Consider the following 16,386-nt stretch of genomic DNA (forward strand, 5'->3'; position numbering starts at 1 on the left):
GGTTGCTGTTGAAATGCTGTGCAAAGTTTGCTAAACCTTGCTCTCTCCTGAGGTCTTTTGGCTCCACAACTCTGACATTGTCTCTCATCATTGTGTGGGTGTTGCCCCCCCCCCCCCCCCCCCCTGGCCTGGAGTCTCCATGGCCTTTCGTTGCTCTATGAGCTGGACAGTCGGGTTGCTGTATACCATGACTTAACCTCGCCATGTAAAATGAACTAGTGCTGTTGGTGAATTTTTGACTATCTGACTATCCAGTGTCAACATTTTCTTTTGCCTGTAGTATGTCCAAGGTGGCATCATCAGTCATTCCAACCAATTTTTCCGGCTCACATGAACTCAAACTTCAGGCCACCATAGTCACAGCGTTCAGCCAGACTGTAGAATCTGTTTATGAGTGAGTCAGTGGCTTCTCCAGGTTCTTGCACTCGCTTGTTGAACTTCGCCCATTCTGAAATAATAGTTCCTAAATTAAAGCAGGCATTGAATGATTTCAGAACATCTTCAAACGTATCTGAAGATTTATTTAATCCTTGCCTCGCAATGGTGTCATCGGCCGTGATAAATTGCCCCTTAGTGTCCAAAGGGGCTATGGGGATAGTGTGGAGGCATGGGGTTAAGTAGGGGGCTCTTTCCAAGGGCCGGTACAGAGAGGATGGGCTGAACGGCCTCCTTCTCACTGTACATTCTATGATTTCTTTGATAATTGGGTCCAGTCAAGGAGGGAAAGGAATGAGGGAGCAGAAAGGATTAAATGGAAGGGGGACGGGAGAGGGAGGATGGGGACAGTAGACAACATAAGAGTTTATGTGTGGTTTGGAGCAGGGAAAGTAGGGGGAATGGAATGGTTAAACGGAGGCAACAGAAAAAGCTTGGGATGATTGTGTTGCGTAATCGTTTGCTCCGGGCTTTCCTCTTCTGCCAGAACGAGGCTCTTGTATTCCCAGGAGCCAATTTTCTATTCAATGTGGAGTTGCAGGTGAGGAAAATGGTCTCTACTCCCGGGCTTTGGAATTTCTGCTCGATGGGGAGGTGGGAATGTTCTTGGGGCCCATTGTCTGGTTAGCTGGGGTGTAGGGTAGTGATTGATGGGATGGGGGGTGGGGGAGGAGCTTGTCAGTCCAGACTAATTATGTTAAGGAGGAAAGAGGTGGATTTTTGGGATGGGTTATACTCAGCTGGAATCATAGAATTAACAGTGCAGAATGAGGCCATTCAGCCCATAGAGTGGGCACCGTCCCTTGGAAAGAAGACCATACTTAAGCCCCACACCTCCACCCTATCCCCGTAACCCAACCTAACCTTTTTTGGACAGTAAGGGCAATTTATCATGGCCAATCCACCTAACCTGCACATCTTTGGACTGTGGGAGGAAACCGGAGCATCCGGAGGAAACCCACGCACACACGGGGAGGATGTGCAGACTCCGCACAGACAGTGACCCAAGCCGGGAATCGAACCTGGGACCCTGGTGCTGTAAAGCAACTGTGCTAGCCACTGTGCTACCGAGCTGGAAGTGAACTGGAGTTGCTCATTCTGTTGGGATGTTTGAACTTCTGAGCATTAGAAAGAGTGGACAGATATTAAAGGCGGCCTCCTCCCTCAGGCATGTGACTTGCGTGGGGTGGTGTTCCCACGACTCCCCTGCCTGCCAGCAACTAAAATCAAGGCTTGAGGTGGCCTTCCTGAACTGTGGCCAACTGACAATCATTAATAGCGACTTAAGGGCTTGAAGGCCTCATCCCATTGTTTTTGATTGAAAGGGGCAGATAGGGAATGGCTAGCTGGGCAGGCCTCCAGACAATCCAGTTGAAATTGCCGGCGACTTAATATTAATTGTCCCTTATTCTGAGCCCAATAGAGGATCAGGCCTCTGAAAGGTGATGCGGCCGGGGTGGGGGGCGGAAGGGGATGCGGGGTGGTATCTGAAAGAATCTACCAGCTTGCTCTTTTTTCCATCCCCTCACTGGTGACCCTCTGTTGTCACCTCACTCCACGGGTCCATTGGTAATTCCTGGTTAAGTTTCTGTGTTCACCAGTCTGGCATTACTGGAGGGCTGTCTGGGTAAGTACCTGATTGGAATGTAACAGAATCAGGCCTCCCCCATAAAAGCATTGCAGAGTCCCCACCGATTCTCTAATGGCTGGGTGAGATGTCTGTTGTCCACATTAAATCCCAGCTGCGTTTTGGAAGTTGATGGAAATGAAATCCTGCCTCGGGAATTTACACTTACATTGATCTTATATCAGACATGTGACATTATACAAATGTACAGCATGTGAAGAGTTAACATCATGTTACAATTAGCCACTAGCCGGAGCTAAGGAACCGTACTATAAAAGGCACTGACTCTTAGGCTTCTGGGTGAGAGTGGAGTAGAGGAAAGGAGAGTGGAGTAAAGGGCATTGTAGAGCTAGAGAAGATAGAACATAGTTATAGTTAGAATATAGATAGTGTTTTCATAGAATTTACAATGCAGAAGGAGGCCATTCGGCCCATCGAGTCTGCACTGGCTCTTGGAAAGAGCACCCTACCCAAAGTGAACACCTCCACCCTATCCCCATAACCCAGTCACCCCACCCAATACTAAGGGCAATTTTGGACACGAAGGGCAATTTATCATGGCCAATCCACCTAACCTGCACATCTTTGGACTGTGGGAGGAAACCGGAGCACCCGGAGGAAACCCACGCACACACGGGGAGGATGTGCAGACTCCGCACAGACAGTGACCCAAGCCGGAATCGAACCTGGGACCCTGGAGCTGTGAAGCAATTGTGCTATCCACAATGCTACCGTGCTGCCCTTAGTGAGTGTAGTTTAATAATCTATTTGTTTACCATAAGAATAAGTGTCGAACTCTAAATAAAGTAGTGTAAGTCCCTGTAGTGATGGGAAATGTCGCTAATTGGCTAACTTGGCCTCTGGGCAGAAGAGCCCTCCAGATTCTTCCTGGCTGTTGGCACATTGGCACGGCAATTGGAAGACTTATACCCCCCCGCTCCCCGGTGCCGTCCCTCGCCATTTTACAACAGATGCCTGCCTCAACCCCCAACATCCAAACTGACCCTGAGGGCCGATAGCATCCAGCCGATGCCTGTAACTTGTAAAAATTATTGAACAGCAGATGATCACGTTAACTGAGATATGTTTGTCCTGTGCTTGCAGAGTTGGTTGAGGTAAAAACGCGAAAAGGAAAACCATTGAAAGGTAACCACCCAGGACAACGTCATCGGTTTTGCCAACCTGCTGATGTGGAATTCAGTTGACACGTTTACATTTTATTTTCAATGTTTAAGTGCAGCTGAGTTAAGAGATGATTAACAGTACGCTGCAGAGATGCAGTAACTGTGCTGCACCCCAATGAAGCCGGATCAGGAGGCTGAGGGCTACCTGGGCCCAGGTGACGAGGTCAAGTGGCAGGAGGGTCATCCATCTCCTTATTCACTGCTGGAACACTGGCATGGCGATGGGAAGATGGTGGGCATTCCTTTTCCCAGTCTGCCCCTGAGGGCTGCTAACATCCAGCCAACATTTCTAACTTGTAATTATTATAACAGCAGCTCTTAAAACGCTTTGCCTCAGCTAATAACAGCAAATACACGCCATGCCTTCTTAGCCATTGTACCCACTTACTCTGCTATCTTAGGGGACCGGTGTGTATGCACACCAAGGTCCCTCTGGTCCTCGGCAATTCCCAGGGTCCTGCCGTTTATCCTGTATTCCCTCGCCTTGTTTGTCCTGCCCAAGTGCATCGCCTCACACTTATCCGGATTGAATTCCATTTGCCACTGGTCAGCCCATCTGACCAGCCCATCAATATCCTCCTGTAATCTGAAGAACATAAGAACTAGGAACAGGAGCAGGCTACCTGGCCCCTCGAGCCTGCTCCGCCATTCAATGAGATCATGGCTGATCTTTTGTGGACTCAGCTCCACTCTCCGGCCCGTACACCATATCCCCGAATCCCTTTATTCTTTAGAAAGGTATCTATCTTTTTCTTAAAAACGGTTAAAGAAGGAGCCTCAACTGCTTCACTGGGCAAGGAATTCCAGAGATTCACAACCCTTTGGGTGAAGAAGTTCCTCCTAAACTTGGTCCTAAATCTACTTCCCCTTATTTTGAGGCTATGCCCCTAGTTCTGCTTTCCCCGACCAGTGGAAACAACCTGCCCGCATCTATCCTATCTATTCCCTTCATAATTTTATATGTTTCAATAAGATCCCCCCGCATCCTTCTAAACTCCAATGAGTACAGTCCTAGTCTACTCAACCTCTCGTCATAATCTAATCCCCTCAACTCTGGGATCAACCTAGTGAATCTCCTCTGCACTCCCTCCAGTGCCAATATGTCCTTTCTCAGGTAAGGAGACCAAAACTGAACACAATACTCCAGATGTGGCCTCACCAACACCTTATACAATTGCAAAAGCTATCCTCCTCACTATTTACCACCCTGCCAATTTTCGTATCATCTGCAAATTTACTGATCAACCCTCCCACATTCATGTCTCAGCCATTTATATTAACCACAAACAGCAAGGGCCCCAACACTGAGCCCTGCGGGACCCCACTGGACACAGGCTTCCAGTCAGAGAAACACCCCACGACCATCACCCTCTGCTTCCTGCCACTCAGCCAATTTTGGATCCAATTTGCCACATTCCCTTGGATCCCATGGCACCTTATCAAAAGCCTTGCTGAAGTCCAAGTAGATGACGTCAAATACATTTCACTCATCTACACCCCTGGTCACCTCTTTAAAAAATTCAATCAAGTTGGTCAGACATGACCTCCCCTTAACAAAATCATGCTGACTGTTCTTCATTAATCGCTGCCTCGCCTAATGCAGATTAATTCTGTCTCTCAGAATTGCTTCCAATAGTTTCCCCACCACTGAGGTCAGACTGACCGGCCTGTGGTTTCCTGGTTTATCCCTTCCTCCCTTCTTGAATAATGGCGATTATTGACGATCCTCCAGTCCTCCGGCACCTCTCCTGTGACCAGAGAGGAATTGAAAATTATTGCCAGCGCCCCTGCTATTTCTTCCCTTGCCTCACTCAGCTACCTGGGATACAGGGGCTGGTTTAGCACACTGGGCTAAATCGCTGGCTTTTAAAGCAGACCAAGGCAGGCCAGCAGCACGGTTCAATTCCTCGAACAGGCGCCGGAATGTGGCGACTAGGGGCTTTTCACAGTAACTTCATTGAAGCCTACTTGTGACAATAAGCGATTTTCATTTCATTTTTCATTCCATCTGGCCATGGTGATTTATCCACTTTTAAGCTTGCATCAGCACCTCTTCTCTATGTTAATCTTTGATTTTATTACAGTCCTTCTCCCTGATTTCTATACCCACACTGTCCCTCTCACAAGTGAACACTGACACAAAGTATTCATTTAGAACCCGACCTATAACCTTAGGCTCCGCACACAAATTACCCCTGTAGTCCTTGATGGGCCCTACTCTTTCCCTAGTTATACTTTTACCCTTAATGTGCTTGTAAAACAACTTTGGATTTTCCTTTATTTTACCTGCCAATAAGTATCCTTTCCTGTCCTGTCTTTGGCCTCCGAACTTCCACATTATATACACCTCCAGGGCTTCTACTGTTTTGAACCCTCGTTTTCTGCTAGAAGCCTTCCCAGTCTGGGCTCGCTCTCTCTTGTGTGCCAGCTTGCTCTGTATAAAGACAAATGAAAGGTTTGTGATCAGAGGCGATGGGGCAGAGGTTGGGTGAATGCATGCCCCCTGTGTGTGGTGAGCCCTCCCCAGAAGGGCCAGAGGATGGAATTTGAGCAACATGACAAATGGGATGGTGGTGATGTGAAAGTGTCCGTTAGGGTATGGGTGTTGATATGGGTCTAACTCTGAGCACAGTAAGACGTCTTACAACACCAGGTTAAAGTCCAAGAGGTTTATTTGGAATCACTAGCTTTCATAGTGCAGCTCCTTCATCAGCTGAGTGAAGAGGTAGGTTACACAAACACAGCATATTTAGACAAAGCCAGTGATGGAAGACGATACTTTGAATGCGACTCTTTGCAGGTAATTAAGTCTTTACAGGTCCAGATGTTGCGACTGGAGAGAGGGAGAATCGCAGCTTAAAGAGGTGTGAATTGTCTCAAGCCAGGACAGTGGGTAGGAATTCGCAAGCCCAGGCCAGATGGGATTGTCACTTTCCAGTGTCAATACCACTCCGCCATTGCCTCCCTCAGTGTGCTATGGCCTAAATGGATCCCAAAATGAAGATATTCAGGGTCATGGTTCATGCAAACATCCCATTGAGCCTGCTCTGTCATTCATTGTGATCATGGCGTGTGCTTAATCGCAACGCAAACCCCCACTCTCTCCCCATACCCTCTACCACTTTAGTGTCTGAAATCTATTTCTTTCTTAAATATATTCGGTGACTCCCTCCACAGCCTTTCACAGGTTCACCACCGGTCTGAGTGAAAATACTCAGCTGCTCTGAGTGTGAAATGGCTACCTAGTGTCCTGAGACTGTGACCCCCCTTGCTCCAGGTGCCTCCCCTCACACACACACCCCAGCCAGTGGTGGATTTGCATTTACAGTTGGTGGGGCCCTGTGCTCATCTTCACATTCGGTGAAGGGGGGGGGGGGGGGTGAAGTAGAGGGGGTTAAATGCCTGCAATCTTATGGCCTATTTCTGCTCCTGTGTCTTGTGGTCTAATCTTGGTTCCTGACATATGGGGCTGGGATTTACTGGAGGACCGGTCCAATTGCAGCCCCACCCATGTGACAGCCACTCCCGCTTCCATGAGGCCCCACGGGCTGGGTCTCCCCCCCCCACCCTGCCCACCCCCACCCCCACCCCCCCCACCCCAATCCAGCAGAGTCAGCATGTCTTCATGAAAGGGAAATCATGTCTGACTGATCTATTAGAGTTTTTCGAGAAAGTCTCAGCCAGAGTGGATAGAGGGGAACGAGTAGATGTGCTGTATTTGGACCTCCAGAAGGCATTTGACAAGGTACCTCACAAAAGATTACGGTAAGAGCCCCTGGTATTGGAAGTAATATATTGGATAGAGAATTGACTAATTGGGCTGGAAACAGCAAGTGGGGATAAGGAGATGTTTTTCACATTGGCGATTTGTAAACAGTGGCGTTCCACAGGGCTCAGCGCTTGGTCCAGCTGTTTACAACTTTTATTAATGACTTGGAGGAAGGAAACAAATGTATTGTAGCCAGATTTGCAAACAATACATAAATAGGTGGAAAGGCAAGTTGCATGAGGGTTACAAGCAGTTTGCAAAGGGACATTGACAGGTTACGTAAGTGGGAAAAAGTTGGCAAATGGGGTATAATGTAGGAAAATGTGAAGTTGTTCATTTTGGAAGGGAGAACAAAAGAACAGAGTATTAATTAAATGGAGAAAGACTGCAGAAAGCTACAACACGAAGGGACTTGGGGGGGGTCTTGTGCACGAAACACAGAAAGCTAGCACACAGGGCCAGCAGGTAATCAGGAAGGTTAATGGAATGTCGAACCTTATTTCAAGGGGGTTGGTGTATAAGAGTAGGGACGTCTTGCTGCAGCTGTACAAGGTACTGGTGAGGCCACATCTGGAGCACTGGGAGCAGTTTTGGTCCCGTATTGAAGGAAATATATTATTTTGTTGGAAGCGGTTGAGAGAAGGTTCACTGGGATGATCCCCGGTATGGAGGGATTGTCTAATGAGCGAAGGTTAAACAGGTTGGGACTCTACTCATTGGAATTTAGAAGAATGAGGGGTGATCTCAGTGAAACATGTAGGATTCTTAAGGGGCTGGACAGGGTAAATGCTCCCTCATGGGAGGGTCTCCCGGCCAGAGGGTATAGTCTCAGAATAAAAGGGAGCCCATTTCCGACTGAGATGAGGAGTGATTTCTTCTCTCCGAGAACTGTGAGTCTTTGGAACTCCTTGCCACAGAGAGCTGTGGGGGCAGAGTCCTTGTGTCTATTTAAGGCTGAGATAGATTCTTAATCAGTCATGGAATCAAGGGTTATGAGGAAAGGGCAGGAAAGTGGACTTGAGGAATGCCGCATCATCCATGATCCTATTGCATGGCAGACCAGGATCGAGAGGCTGAAAGGCCTACCCCTGTTCCTATTTCTTATACCCTGTTCCACAATAGCACAGTGGTTAGCACAGTTGCTTCACAGCTCCAGGGTCCCAGGTTCGATTCCCGGCTTGGGTCACTGACTGTGTGGAGTTTTACAACACCAGGTTAAAGTCCAACAGGTTTGTTTCAAACACTAGCTTTCGGAGCACTGCTCCTTCCTCAGGTGAATGAAGAGGTATGTTCCAGAAACATATATATAGACAAAGTCAAAGATGCCAGACAATGCTTAGAATGCGAGAATTTGCAGGTAATTAAGTCTTTACAGATCCAGAGATAGGGGTAACCCCAGGTTAAAGAGATGTGAATTGTCTCAAGCCAGGACAGTTGGTAGGATTTCGCAGGCCCAGGCCAGATGGTGGGGGAGGAATGTAATGTGACATGAATCCCAGGTCCCGGTTGAGGCCGCACTCATATGTGCGGAACTTGGCTATAGGTTTCTGCTCGGCGATTCTGCGTTGTCGCGCCTCCTGAAGGCCGCCTTGGAGAACGCTTCCCGGGAGATCAGAGGCTGAATGCCCTTGACTGCTGAAGTGTTCCCCCAATGGAATGGAACATTCCTGCCTGGCGATTGTCGCGCGATGTCCGTTCATTCGTTGTCGCAGCGTCTGCATGGTCTCGCCAATGTACCACGCTTCGGGATATCCTTTCCTGCAGCATATGAGGTAGTTTCTACTGTGGTTGCTGCTGGTGGTGATGCTGAGTTTCTCAAGCTTCCTGTTCTTGGTGTGCAGAGAGGTGGCATGGTATCATTGTCTCATCTGTTTGGCGGTGTTCCGCAGCTGGTCTGCTGCGTCCTGAGCGCAAGTCCCGAAGCGTGGTACATTGGCGAGACCATGCAGACGCTGCGACAACAAATGAACGGACATCACGCGACAATTGCCAGGCAGGAATGTTCCCTTCTAGTCGGAGAACACTTCAGCAGTCAGGGCATTCAGCCTCTGATCTCCGGGTAAGCGTTCTCCAAGGCGGCCTTCAGGACGCGCGTCAACGCAGAATCGCCGAGCAGAAACTTATAGGCAAGTTCCGCACACATGAGTACGGCCTCAACCGGGACCTGGGATTCATGCCGCATTACATTCACCCCCCACCATCTGGCCTGGGCTTGCGAAATCCTATCAACTGTCCTGGCTTGAGACAATTCACACCTCTTTAACCTGGGGTTACCCCTATCTCTGGATCTGTATGAGACAAGGGAGGGGTGGGCGGTTGAGAAATGAGAATGTACCCCTACCATCCAAGCCTTAAACCCCAACACTGATCTCAGCAACAGACACTCCAGTTATAGTCATTGCTGTTTGTTCCAGGGAGGCAAGAACATGGAGCAATGTCTGTTCCGCACTGCTAGCTGCTGCTTCCCCAACTTATTCATCACCTTATTCTGAAGACGGATGGAAATAGGTTAGTGAGTGCAAAACACTATACTTTGGTGGCATTCCTGCCATTGTGGGAAAGCAGGCAGTGTGGGTGCAAGCTGTGAGCTGTGCAGCCTGGTGACGAATAGGAACCCCCAGGACCCAACCAGAGCCGCCTGCCAGGATTCACCAATGTGTATTGTTCTATGTAGGGGAGTGCCCCATTGGCAGCTGGTGAAATGCATTAGGTGGTGGCAGGAAAGGCTCTTAATCAGCCCTCTGCACAGAAGGGCCACCCACCTCCTTCCTCACTGCTGGCAAAATGGCTTGGTGATGGGATGTCCGCTGCCCCAGACTTCCCTCGTCTTTTCCCAGCGAGTTCCGTACCCGAGCCCCCACCTCCCAGCCTGTCCCATGATTGCTGCTAGCACCAAGCCAATATCTGCAATTTGTAAAAATGATCACGACAGCAGATTTTTTTGTTAACAAACATATTTTTCTCCTGCAGAATTGATTGAGGTAAAAAAGCCAAAAGCAATAGTAAATTCAGGTAAATATCCAGGCCACTATTTGTTGTTTTACCCAGCTGCTGATTCGGAATGTTTGATAACTCCTGTTGATTCATTTGCATCTTATTTTCAGTCGGTAAAAAAATAACGTTGTGAAATAATTAACAGTAAGTTTCAGAGTTGCAGTGACTGCTGTACCCGGTTGGAGCAAGTTGAGAAGACAAAAGGATGATTGGGCCTCGGTGAGGAGGGGAAGGAGTGAGAGGGCAGATGACTCTTTGGCAAAGCTCAGGGTTTGACAAAGTCATCAGACTCAAAACGTTAGCTCTTTTCTCTCCCTACAGATGCTGCCAGACCTGCTGAGAGTTTCCAGCATTTTCTCTTTCGTTAACGCAACAATGTTTCTTTGTACTCAATATCGGAGAATCCCGACAGTGCAGAAGGAGGCCATTTGGCCCATTGAGTCTGCACCAACCCTAGTAAAACCCTACCTGGGCCTCCACCCTGGTATTGTGAGGCAGAAGTGCTAACCACTGTACCACCCAAAGTGGAGAGTTTCTCCTGATTAACATTGAATTGAATGTAGTAGTGATGATGTGGAGATGCCGGCGTTGGACTGGGGTGAGCACAGTACGAAGTCTTACAACACAGGGTTAAAGTCCAACCGGTTTGTTTCGATGTCACTAGCTTTCGGAGCACTGCTCCTTCCTCAGGTGAATGAAGAGGTATGTTCCAGAAACACATATATCAACAAATTCAAAGATGCCAAACAATGCTTGGAATGCGACCATTAGCAGGTGATTAAATCTTTACAGATCCAAATTCGCACCCCAATACGCCAACATCTTCATGCACAAGTTTGAACAGGACCTACTCACCGCACAGGACCTTCAACCGACGTTATACACCAGATACATCGATGACATTTTTTTCTTTGGACCCACGGCGAAGAATCACTGAAACGACTACACAATGACATTAATAAGTTCCATCCAACCATCAGACTCACCATGGACTACTCTCCAAAATCAGTTGCATTCTTGGACACACTCGTCTCCATCAAGGACGGTCACCTCAGCACTTCGCTTTACCGCAAACCCATGGATAACCTCACGATGCTCCACTTCTCCAGCTTCCACCCTCAACACATTAAAGATGCCATCCCCTATGGACAAGTGCTCCAGAAACACAGGATCTGCTCAGACAAGGAGGAGCGTAACAGACATCTACAGACGTTGAAAGATGCCCTCTTACGAACGGGATATGGCACTCGACTCATCGATCGACAGTTCCAACACGCCACAGCGAAAAACCGCACCGACCTCCTCAGAAGACAAACATGGGACACAACCGACAGAATACCCTTCGTCGTCCAGTGCTTCCCCGGAGCGGAGAAACTACGTCATCTTCTTCACAGCCTTCAACACGTCATTGGTGACGATGAACATCTTGCCAAGGTCATCCCCACACCCCCACTACTTGCCTTCAAACAACCGCGCAACCTCAAACGAACCACTGTTTGCAGCAAACTACCCAGTCTTCAGAACAGTGACCACGACACCACACAACCCTGCCATGGCAATCTCTGCAAGTCGTGCCAGATCATCGACATGGATACCACTATTATACGTGAGAACACCACCCACCAGGTACGCGGTATATACTCGTGCGAGTCGGTCAACGTTGTCTACCTCATACGCTGCAGGAAAGGATGTTCCGAAGCATGGTACATTGGCGAGACCATGCAGACGCTGCGACAACGAAAGAACGGACATCGCGCAACAATCACCAGGCAGGAATGTTCCCTTCCAGTCGGGGAACACGTCAGCAGTCAAGGACATTCAACCTCTGATCTCCGGGTAAGCGTTCTCCAAGGCGGCCTTCAGGACGCGCAACAACGCAGAATCGCCGAGCAGAAATTGATAGCCAAGATCCGCGCACATGAGTGCGGCCTCAACCGGGACCTGGGATTCATGTCGCATTACATTCATCCCCCACCATCAGGCCTGCGAAATCTTACCAACTGTCCTGGCTAGATACAATTCACACCTCTTTAACCTGGGGTTACCCCATCTCTGGATCTGTAAAGATTTAATCACATGCTAATGGTCGCATTCCAAGCATTGTTTGGCATCTTGGAATTTGTCTATATATGTTTCTGGAACATACCTCTTCATTCACCTGAGGAAGGAGCAGCGCTCCGAAAGCTAGTGACATCGAAACAAACCTGTTGGATTTTAACCTGGTGTTGTAAGACTTCGTACTGAATGTAGTAGGGCTCCTTGATAGCTGACTGAAGTCAATACTTTGTCAAATTGTTCTGGATGTAACTACACCATATAAGGGCAGCATAGTGGTTAGCACTATTGCCTCACAGCTCCAGGGACACGGGTTCAATTCCCGGCTTGGGTCACTGTCTGTGCGGAGTCTGCTCGTTCTCCCCGTGTCTGCATGGGTTTCCTCCGGGTGCTCCGGTTTCCTCCCACAGTCGAGAGGTGTAAGGTTAGGTGGATTGGCCATGATAAATTGCCCTTAAGTGTCCAAAGAGGTTAGGGTTACTGGGTTGTGGGGATGGGGTGGAAATGTGGGTTTAAGTTTAATAATCTTTATTTAATAATGGGGGCTCTTTCCAAGGGCCGGTGCAGGCTCGATGGGGCAAATGGCCTCCTTCTGCACTGTCAATTTTATGATTGCAAAAACTGAAGATGCAGCTCACCACTGCCAGCTCGGACCATTAGGGATGGGCACAACTTTTGTGAATTTTCACATCCCAATAATGAAATTAGAAAGAAAGGGTTGGGTTCTGTTGAGCGAAAGGGCTGAGTAAGAGATACAGGCTGACAGCTTCTGCAGCCTTGGGAACAGAAGGGATTATGAGACAAGGGAGGGGTGGGCGGTTGAGAAATGAGAATGTACCCCTACCATCCAAGCCTTAAACCCCGACACTGATCTCAGCAACAGACACTCCAGTTATAGTCATTGCTGTTTGTCCCAGGGAGGCAAGAACATGGAGCAATGTCTGTTCCGCACTGCTAGCTGCTGCTTCCCCAACTTATTCATCACCTTAATCTGAAGACGGATGGAAATAGGTTAGTGAGTACAAAACACTATACTTTGGTGGCATGCTTGCCATTGTGGGAAAGCAGGCAGTGTGGGTGCAAGCTGTGAGCTGTGCAGCCTGGTGACGAATAGGAACCCCCAGGACCCAACCAGAGCCGCCTGCCAGGATTCACCAATGTGTATTGTTCTATGTAGGGGAGTGCCCCATTGGCAGCTGGTGAAATGCATTAGGTGGTGGCAGGAAAGGCTCTTAATCAGCCCTCTGCACAGAAGGGCCATCCACCTCCTTCCTCACTGCTGGCAAAATGGCTTGGTGATGGGATGTCCGCTGCCCCAGACTTCCCTCGTCTTCTCCCAGCGAGTTCCGTACCCGAGCCCCCACCTCCCAGCCTGTCCCTGAGGGCTGCTAGCACCAAGCCAATATCTGCAATTTGTAAAAATGATCACGACAGCAGATTTCTTTATTAACCAACATATTTTTCTCCTGCAGAGTTGGTTGAGGTAAAAAAGCCAACAGCAAAAGTAATTCCAGGTAAATATCCAGGCCACTATTTGTTGCTTTCCCCAGCTGCTGATTCGGAATGTTTGATAACTCCTGTTGATTCATTTGCATTTTCTTTTCAGTGGGTAAAAAAATAACGTTGTGAAATAATTAACAGTAAGTTTCAGAGTTGCAGTGACTGCTGTACCCGGTTGGAGCAAGTTGAGAAGACAAAAGGATGATTGGACCTCGGTGAGGAGGGGAAGGAGTGAGGGGACAGAAAGGATGAAATGGGTGGAGGACAGGAGAGAAGAGGGAGGACAGGGAAGAGGGACAGAGAGGGGGGACATTGGGTACGAAAATGGTGATTAGGAGCAGTGAAGGTAGCCGGTACGGTTGGCTTCAGGGATGGGTAAATTGAAGTGTTCTCGTGCATCTCCTGCTGAAAGTAAGCGTGCAGGTACACTAGGCAGTAAAGAAGGCAAATGGTTTGTTGGCCTTCATTGCGAGAGGATTTGTGTATAGGAATACAATTGTGTAGGGCAATGGTGACACCACTCCTGGAGTATTGTGTGCAGTTTTGCTGTACTTATCTGAGGAAGGATGTTCTTGCTATGGAGGAAGTTCAGCGACGGTTTACCAGGCTGATTCCTGGGATGGTGGGACTGTCATATAAGGATAGACTAGATCGGTTCGGATTATATTCATTGGAGTTCAGAAGAGTGATGGGGATCTTATAGGAACTTACAAAATTCTAACAGGATTAGACAGGGTAGATTCAGAAAGAATGTTCCCGATGGTGGGGGAGTCCTGAACTAGGGGGGTTGTAAATTGAGGATAAGGGGTAAACGTTTAAGGACTGAGGTGAGGAGAAATTTCTTCACCCAGTCAGTGGTGGTTCTGTGGAATTCACTTCCACAGAAAGTAGTTGAGGCCAAAACGTTGTGTAAAATCAGGAAGGAATTAGATATAGCTCTTGGGGCTAAAGGGATCAAGGGATATGGGGGGGAGGCGGGATCAGGGTATTGAACTCAATGCTCAGCCATGATCATAATGAATGGCGGAGCAGGCTCGAAGGGCCGAATGGCCTCCTCCTGCTTTTATTTTCTATCTATGTTTCTCTGAAACCCTATTTCTAATTTCCCTTGTAAGCCATGGTTTGGCCACCTTTCCATTTTATTTTTGGGCCAGACAGGCGTGAACAATTGTTGCAGTTCACCCATGCATTCTTTGAATATTTGCCATTGCCTATCGACCGTCATCCCTTTTAGTAACGTTTTCCCATCCATCATACACAACCCACACCTCATACCATCGTACATTCCTTTATTTAGATTCACGACCCTCGTCTCTCAATCAACTATGTCACTGTCCATCTTGATGAAGAATTCTATCATTTATGGTCGCTCAGCCCCAAGGGGTATCGCACAACTTGTTTGCCAGTGAATCTGTTCTCGTTACACAGTCTAGATTGGTTTGGTCCGTTCTCTAGTTGGTCCCCCAACATATTGGTCTATTCCGTGTACAGTCCAGGAATTCCTGCTCTGGTATTGTTACCAGTTTGATTTGTATTTAGATTAAAGTCACCCATAATTAGATTAAAGTCACCCATATTTAGTGGATGTTCTTTTATTTCATGCGTCTCCAATTTTCTGTTTGATGCCATTCCCAACACCCCTACAGTTTGAGGGTCTACATACACCCCTCTTAGTGTTTATCAGCTCTACCCATACAGATTCCACATTGTCAGAGCTAATATCCTTCCTTACTATTGCATTAATTTCCTCTTTAACCAGCAATGCAACCCCACCACATTTTACTTATTTGTGAGTCCTTACTAAATACGGAATATTCCTGATGTTTAATTCCCATCCTTGGTCACCCTGAAGTCATGTCTCTGTAATCCTGACTTTATCAGACCCATTAACATCTATTTGTGTGATTAATTATTTTTTAAATAAATTGAGAGTACCCAATTTTTCACCCAATTAAGGGGCAATTTGGTGAGGCCAATCGACCTACCCTGCACATCTTTCGGTTGTGGGGGTGAGACCCACACAGACATGGGGAGAATGTGCAAATTCCATATGGACAGTAACCCTGGGCCGGGATCGATCCCAGGTCCTCGGCACCGTAAGGCAGCAGTGCTAACCATTGCCCCATCGTGCCTCTCCTGTGTGATTAATTCATCCACTTTATTGCAAATGTTCCAGGTGTGAAGGCCCAAAAATGAAGGCTTGTCTCTTTAACATTTTTCGTCCCGTTCCCACTACTTTTCACTGTGGCTCTGTTTGATTCTGGTCTTCGATTTCTCTGCCTATCACTTTTCTCATTCCCCTTTCTGTCCTTCCGAAAGGTCAAATATCTTTGAATATTAAGTACCCAGTTTTGATCTCCTTGTAACCATTTCTCCGTAATGGCTATGAAATCATATCCATTTACCATGATTTTCGCCATCAGTTCCTCTACCTTATCCCGAATGCTTCAAGCATTAAGGTACAAAGATAGGCTTGCCTTTTTAATCATGCTAACTTTTCTTTCTACTGTGGGAAGGAGCAGTGCTCCGAAAGCTAGTGATTCAAAACAAACCTGTTGAACTTTAACCTGGTGTTGTAAGACATTTTACTGTGCTCACCCCAGTCCAACACCGGCATCTCCACATCATGGCTACCATCTTTTATTACTGTACTTGTTTGTCTTGCCCTTGTCACCCTGCTTAGGTTCCCAGCCCTGCCTTCCTAATTTAAACATTCCCCAACCACTCCAGCCAATACTCCCCCGAGAACATAAGTCCCGGACCTGTCCAGCTGTAACCCAGCAATCTGTACTGATCCCATCTCCCTCAGAACCGTTCCAAAT

The 16,386-nt window shown here is 47.8% G+C and overlaps 1 protein-coding gene across 9 annotated transcripts in view; it reads left to right on the top strand.

The window, feature by feature from the left end:
• Positions 1–16,386, top strand: part of LOC140421308 (uncharacterized) — an 834,768-nt gene that overhangs the window by 542,145 nt on the left and 276,237 nt on the right. For all 9 annotated transcript variants that reach the window (XM_072505936.1, XM_072505941.1, XM_072505940.1 and 6 more), the window contains 2 exons: positions 3,167–3,208; positions 9,986–10,027. In XM_072505936.1, coding sequence (XP_072362037.1) covers positions 3,167–3,208; positions 9,986–10,027 — 84 coding nt within the window. The remainder of the gene's footprint in view (positions 1–3,166; positions 3,209–9,985; positions 10,028–16,386) is intronic.

The sequence above is a fragment of the Scyliorhinus torazame genome, chromosome 5, assembly GCF_047496885.1.
Source record: "Scyliorhinus torazame isolate Kashiwa2021f chromosome 5, sScyTor2.1, whole genome shotgun sequence".
In the NCBI taxonomy this organism is placed as follows: domain Eukaryota; kingdom Metazoa; phylum Chordata; class Chondrichthyes; order Carcharhiniformes; family Scyliorhinidae; genus Scyliorhinus; species Scyliorhinus torazame.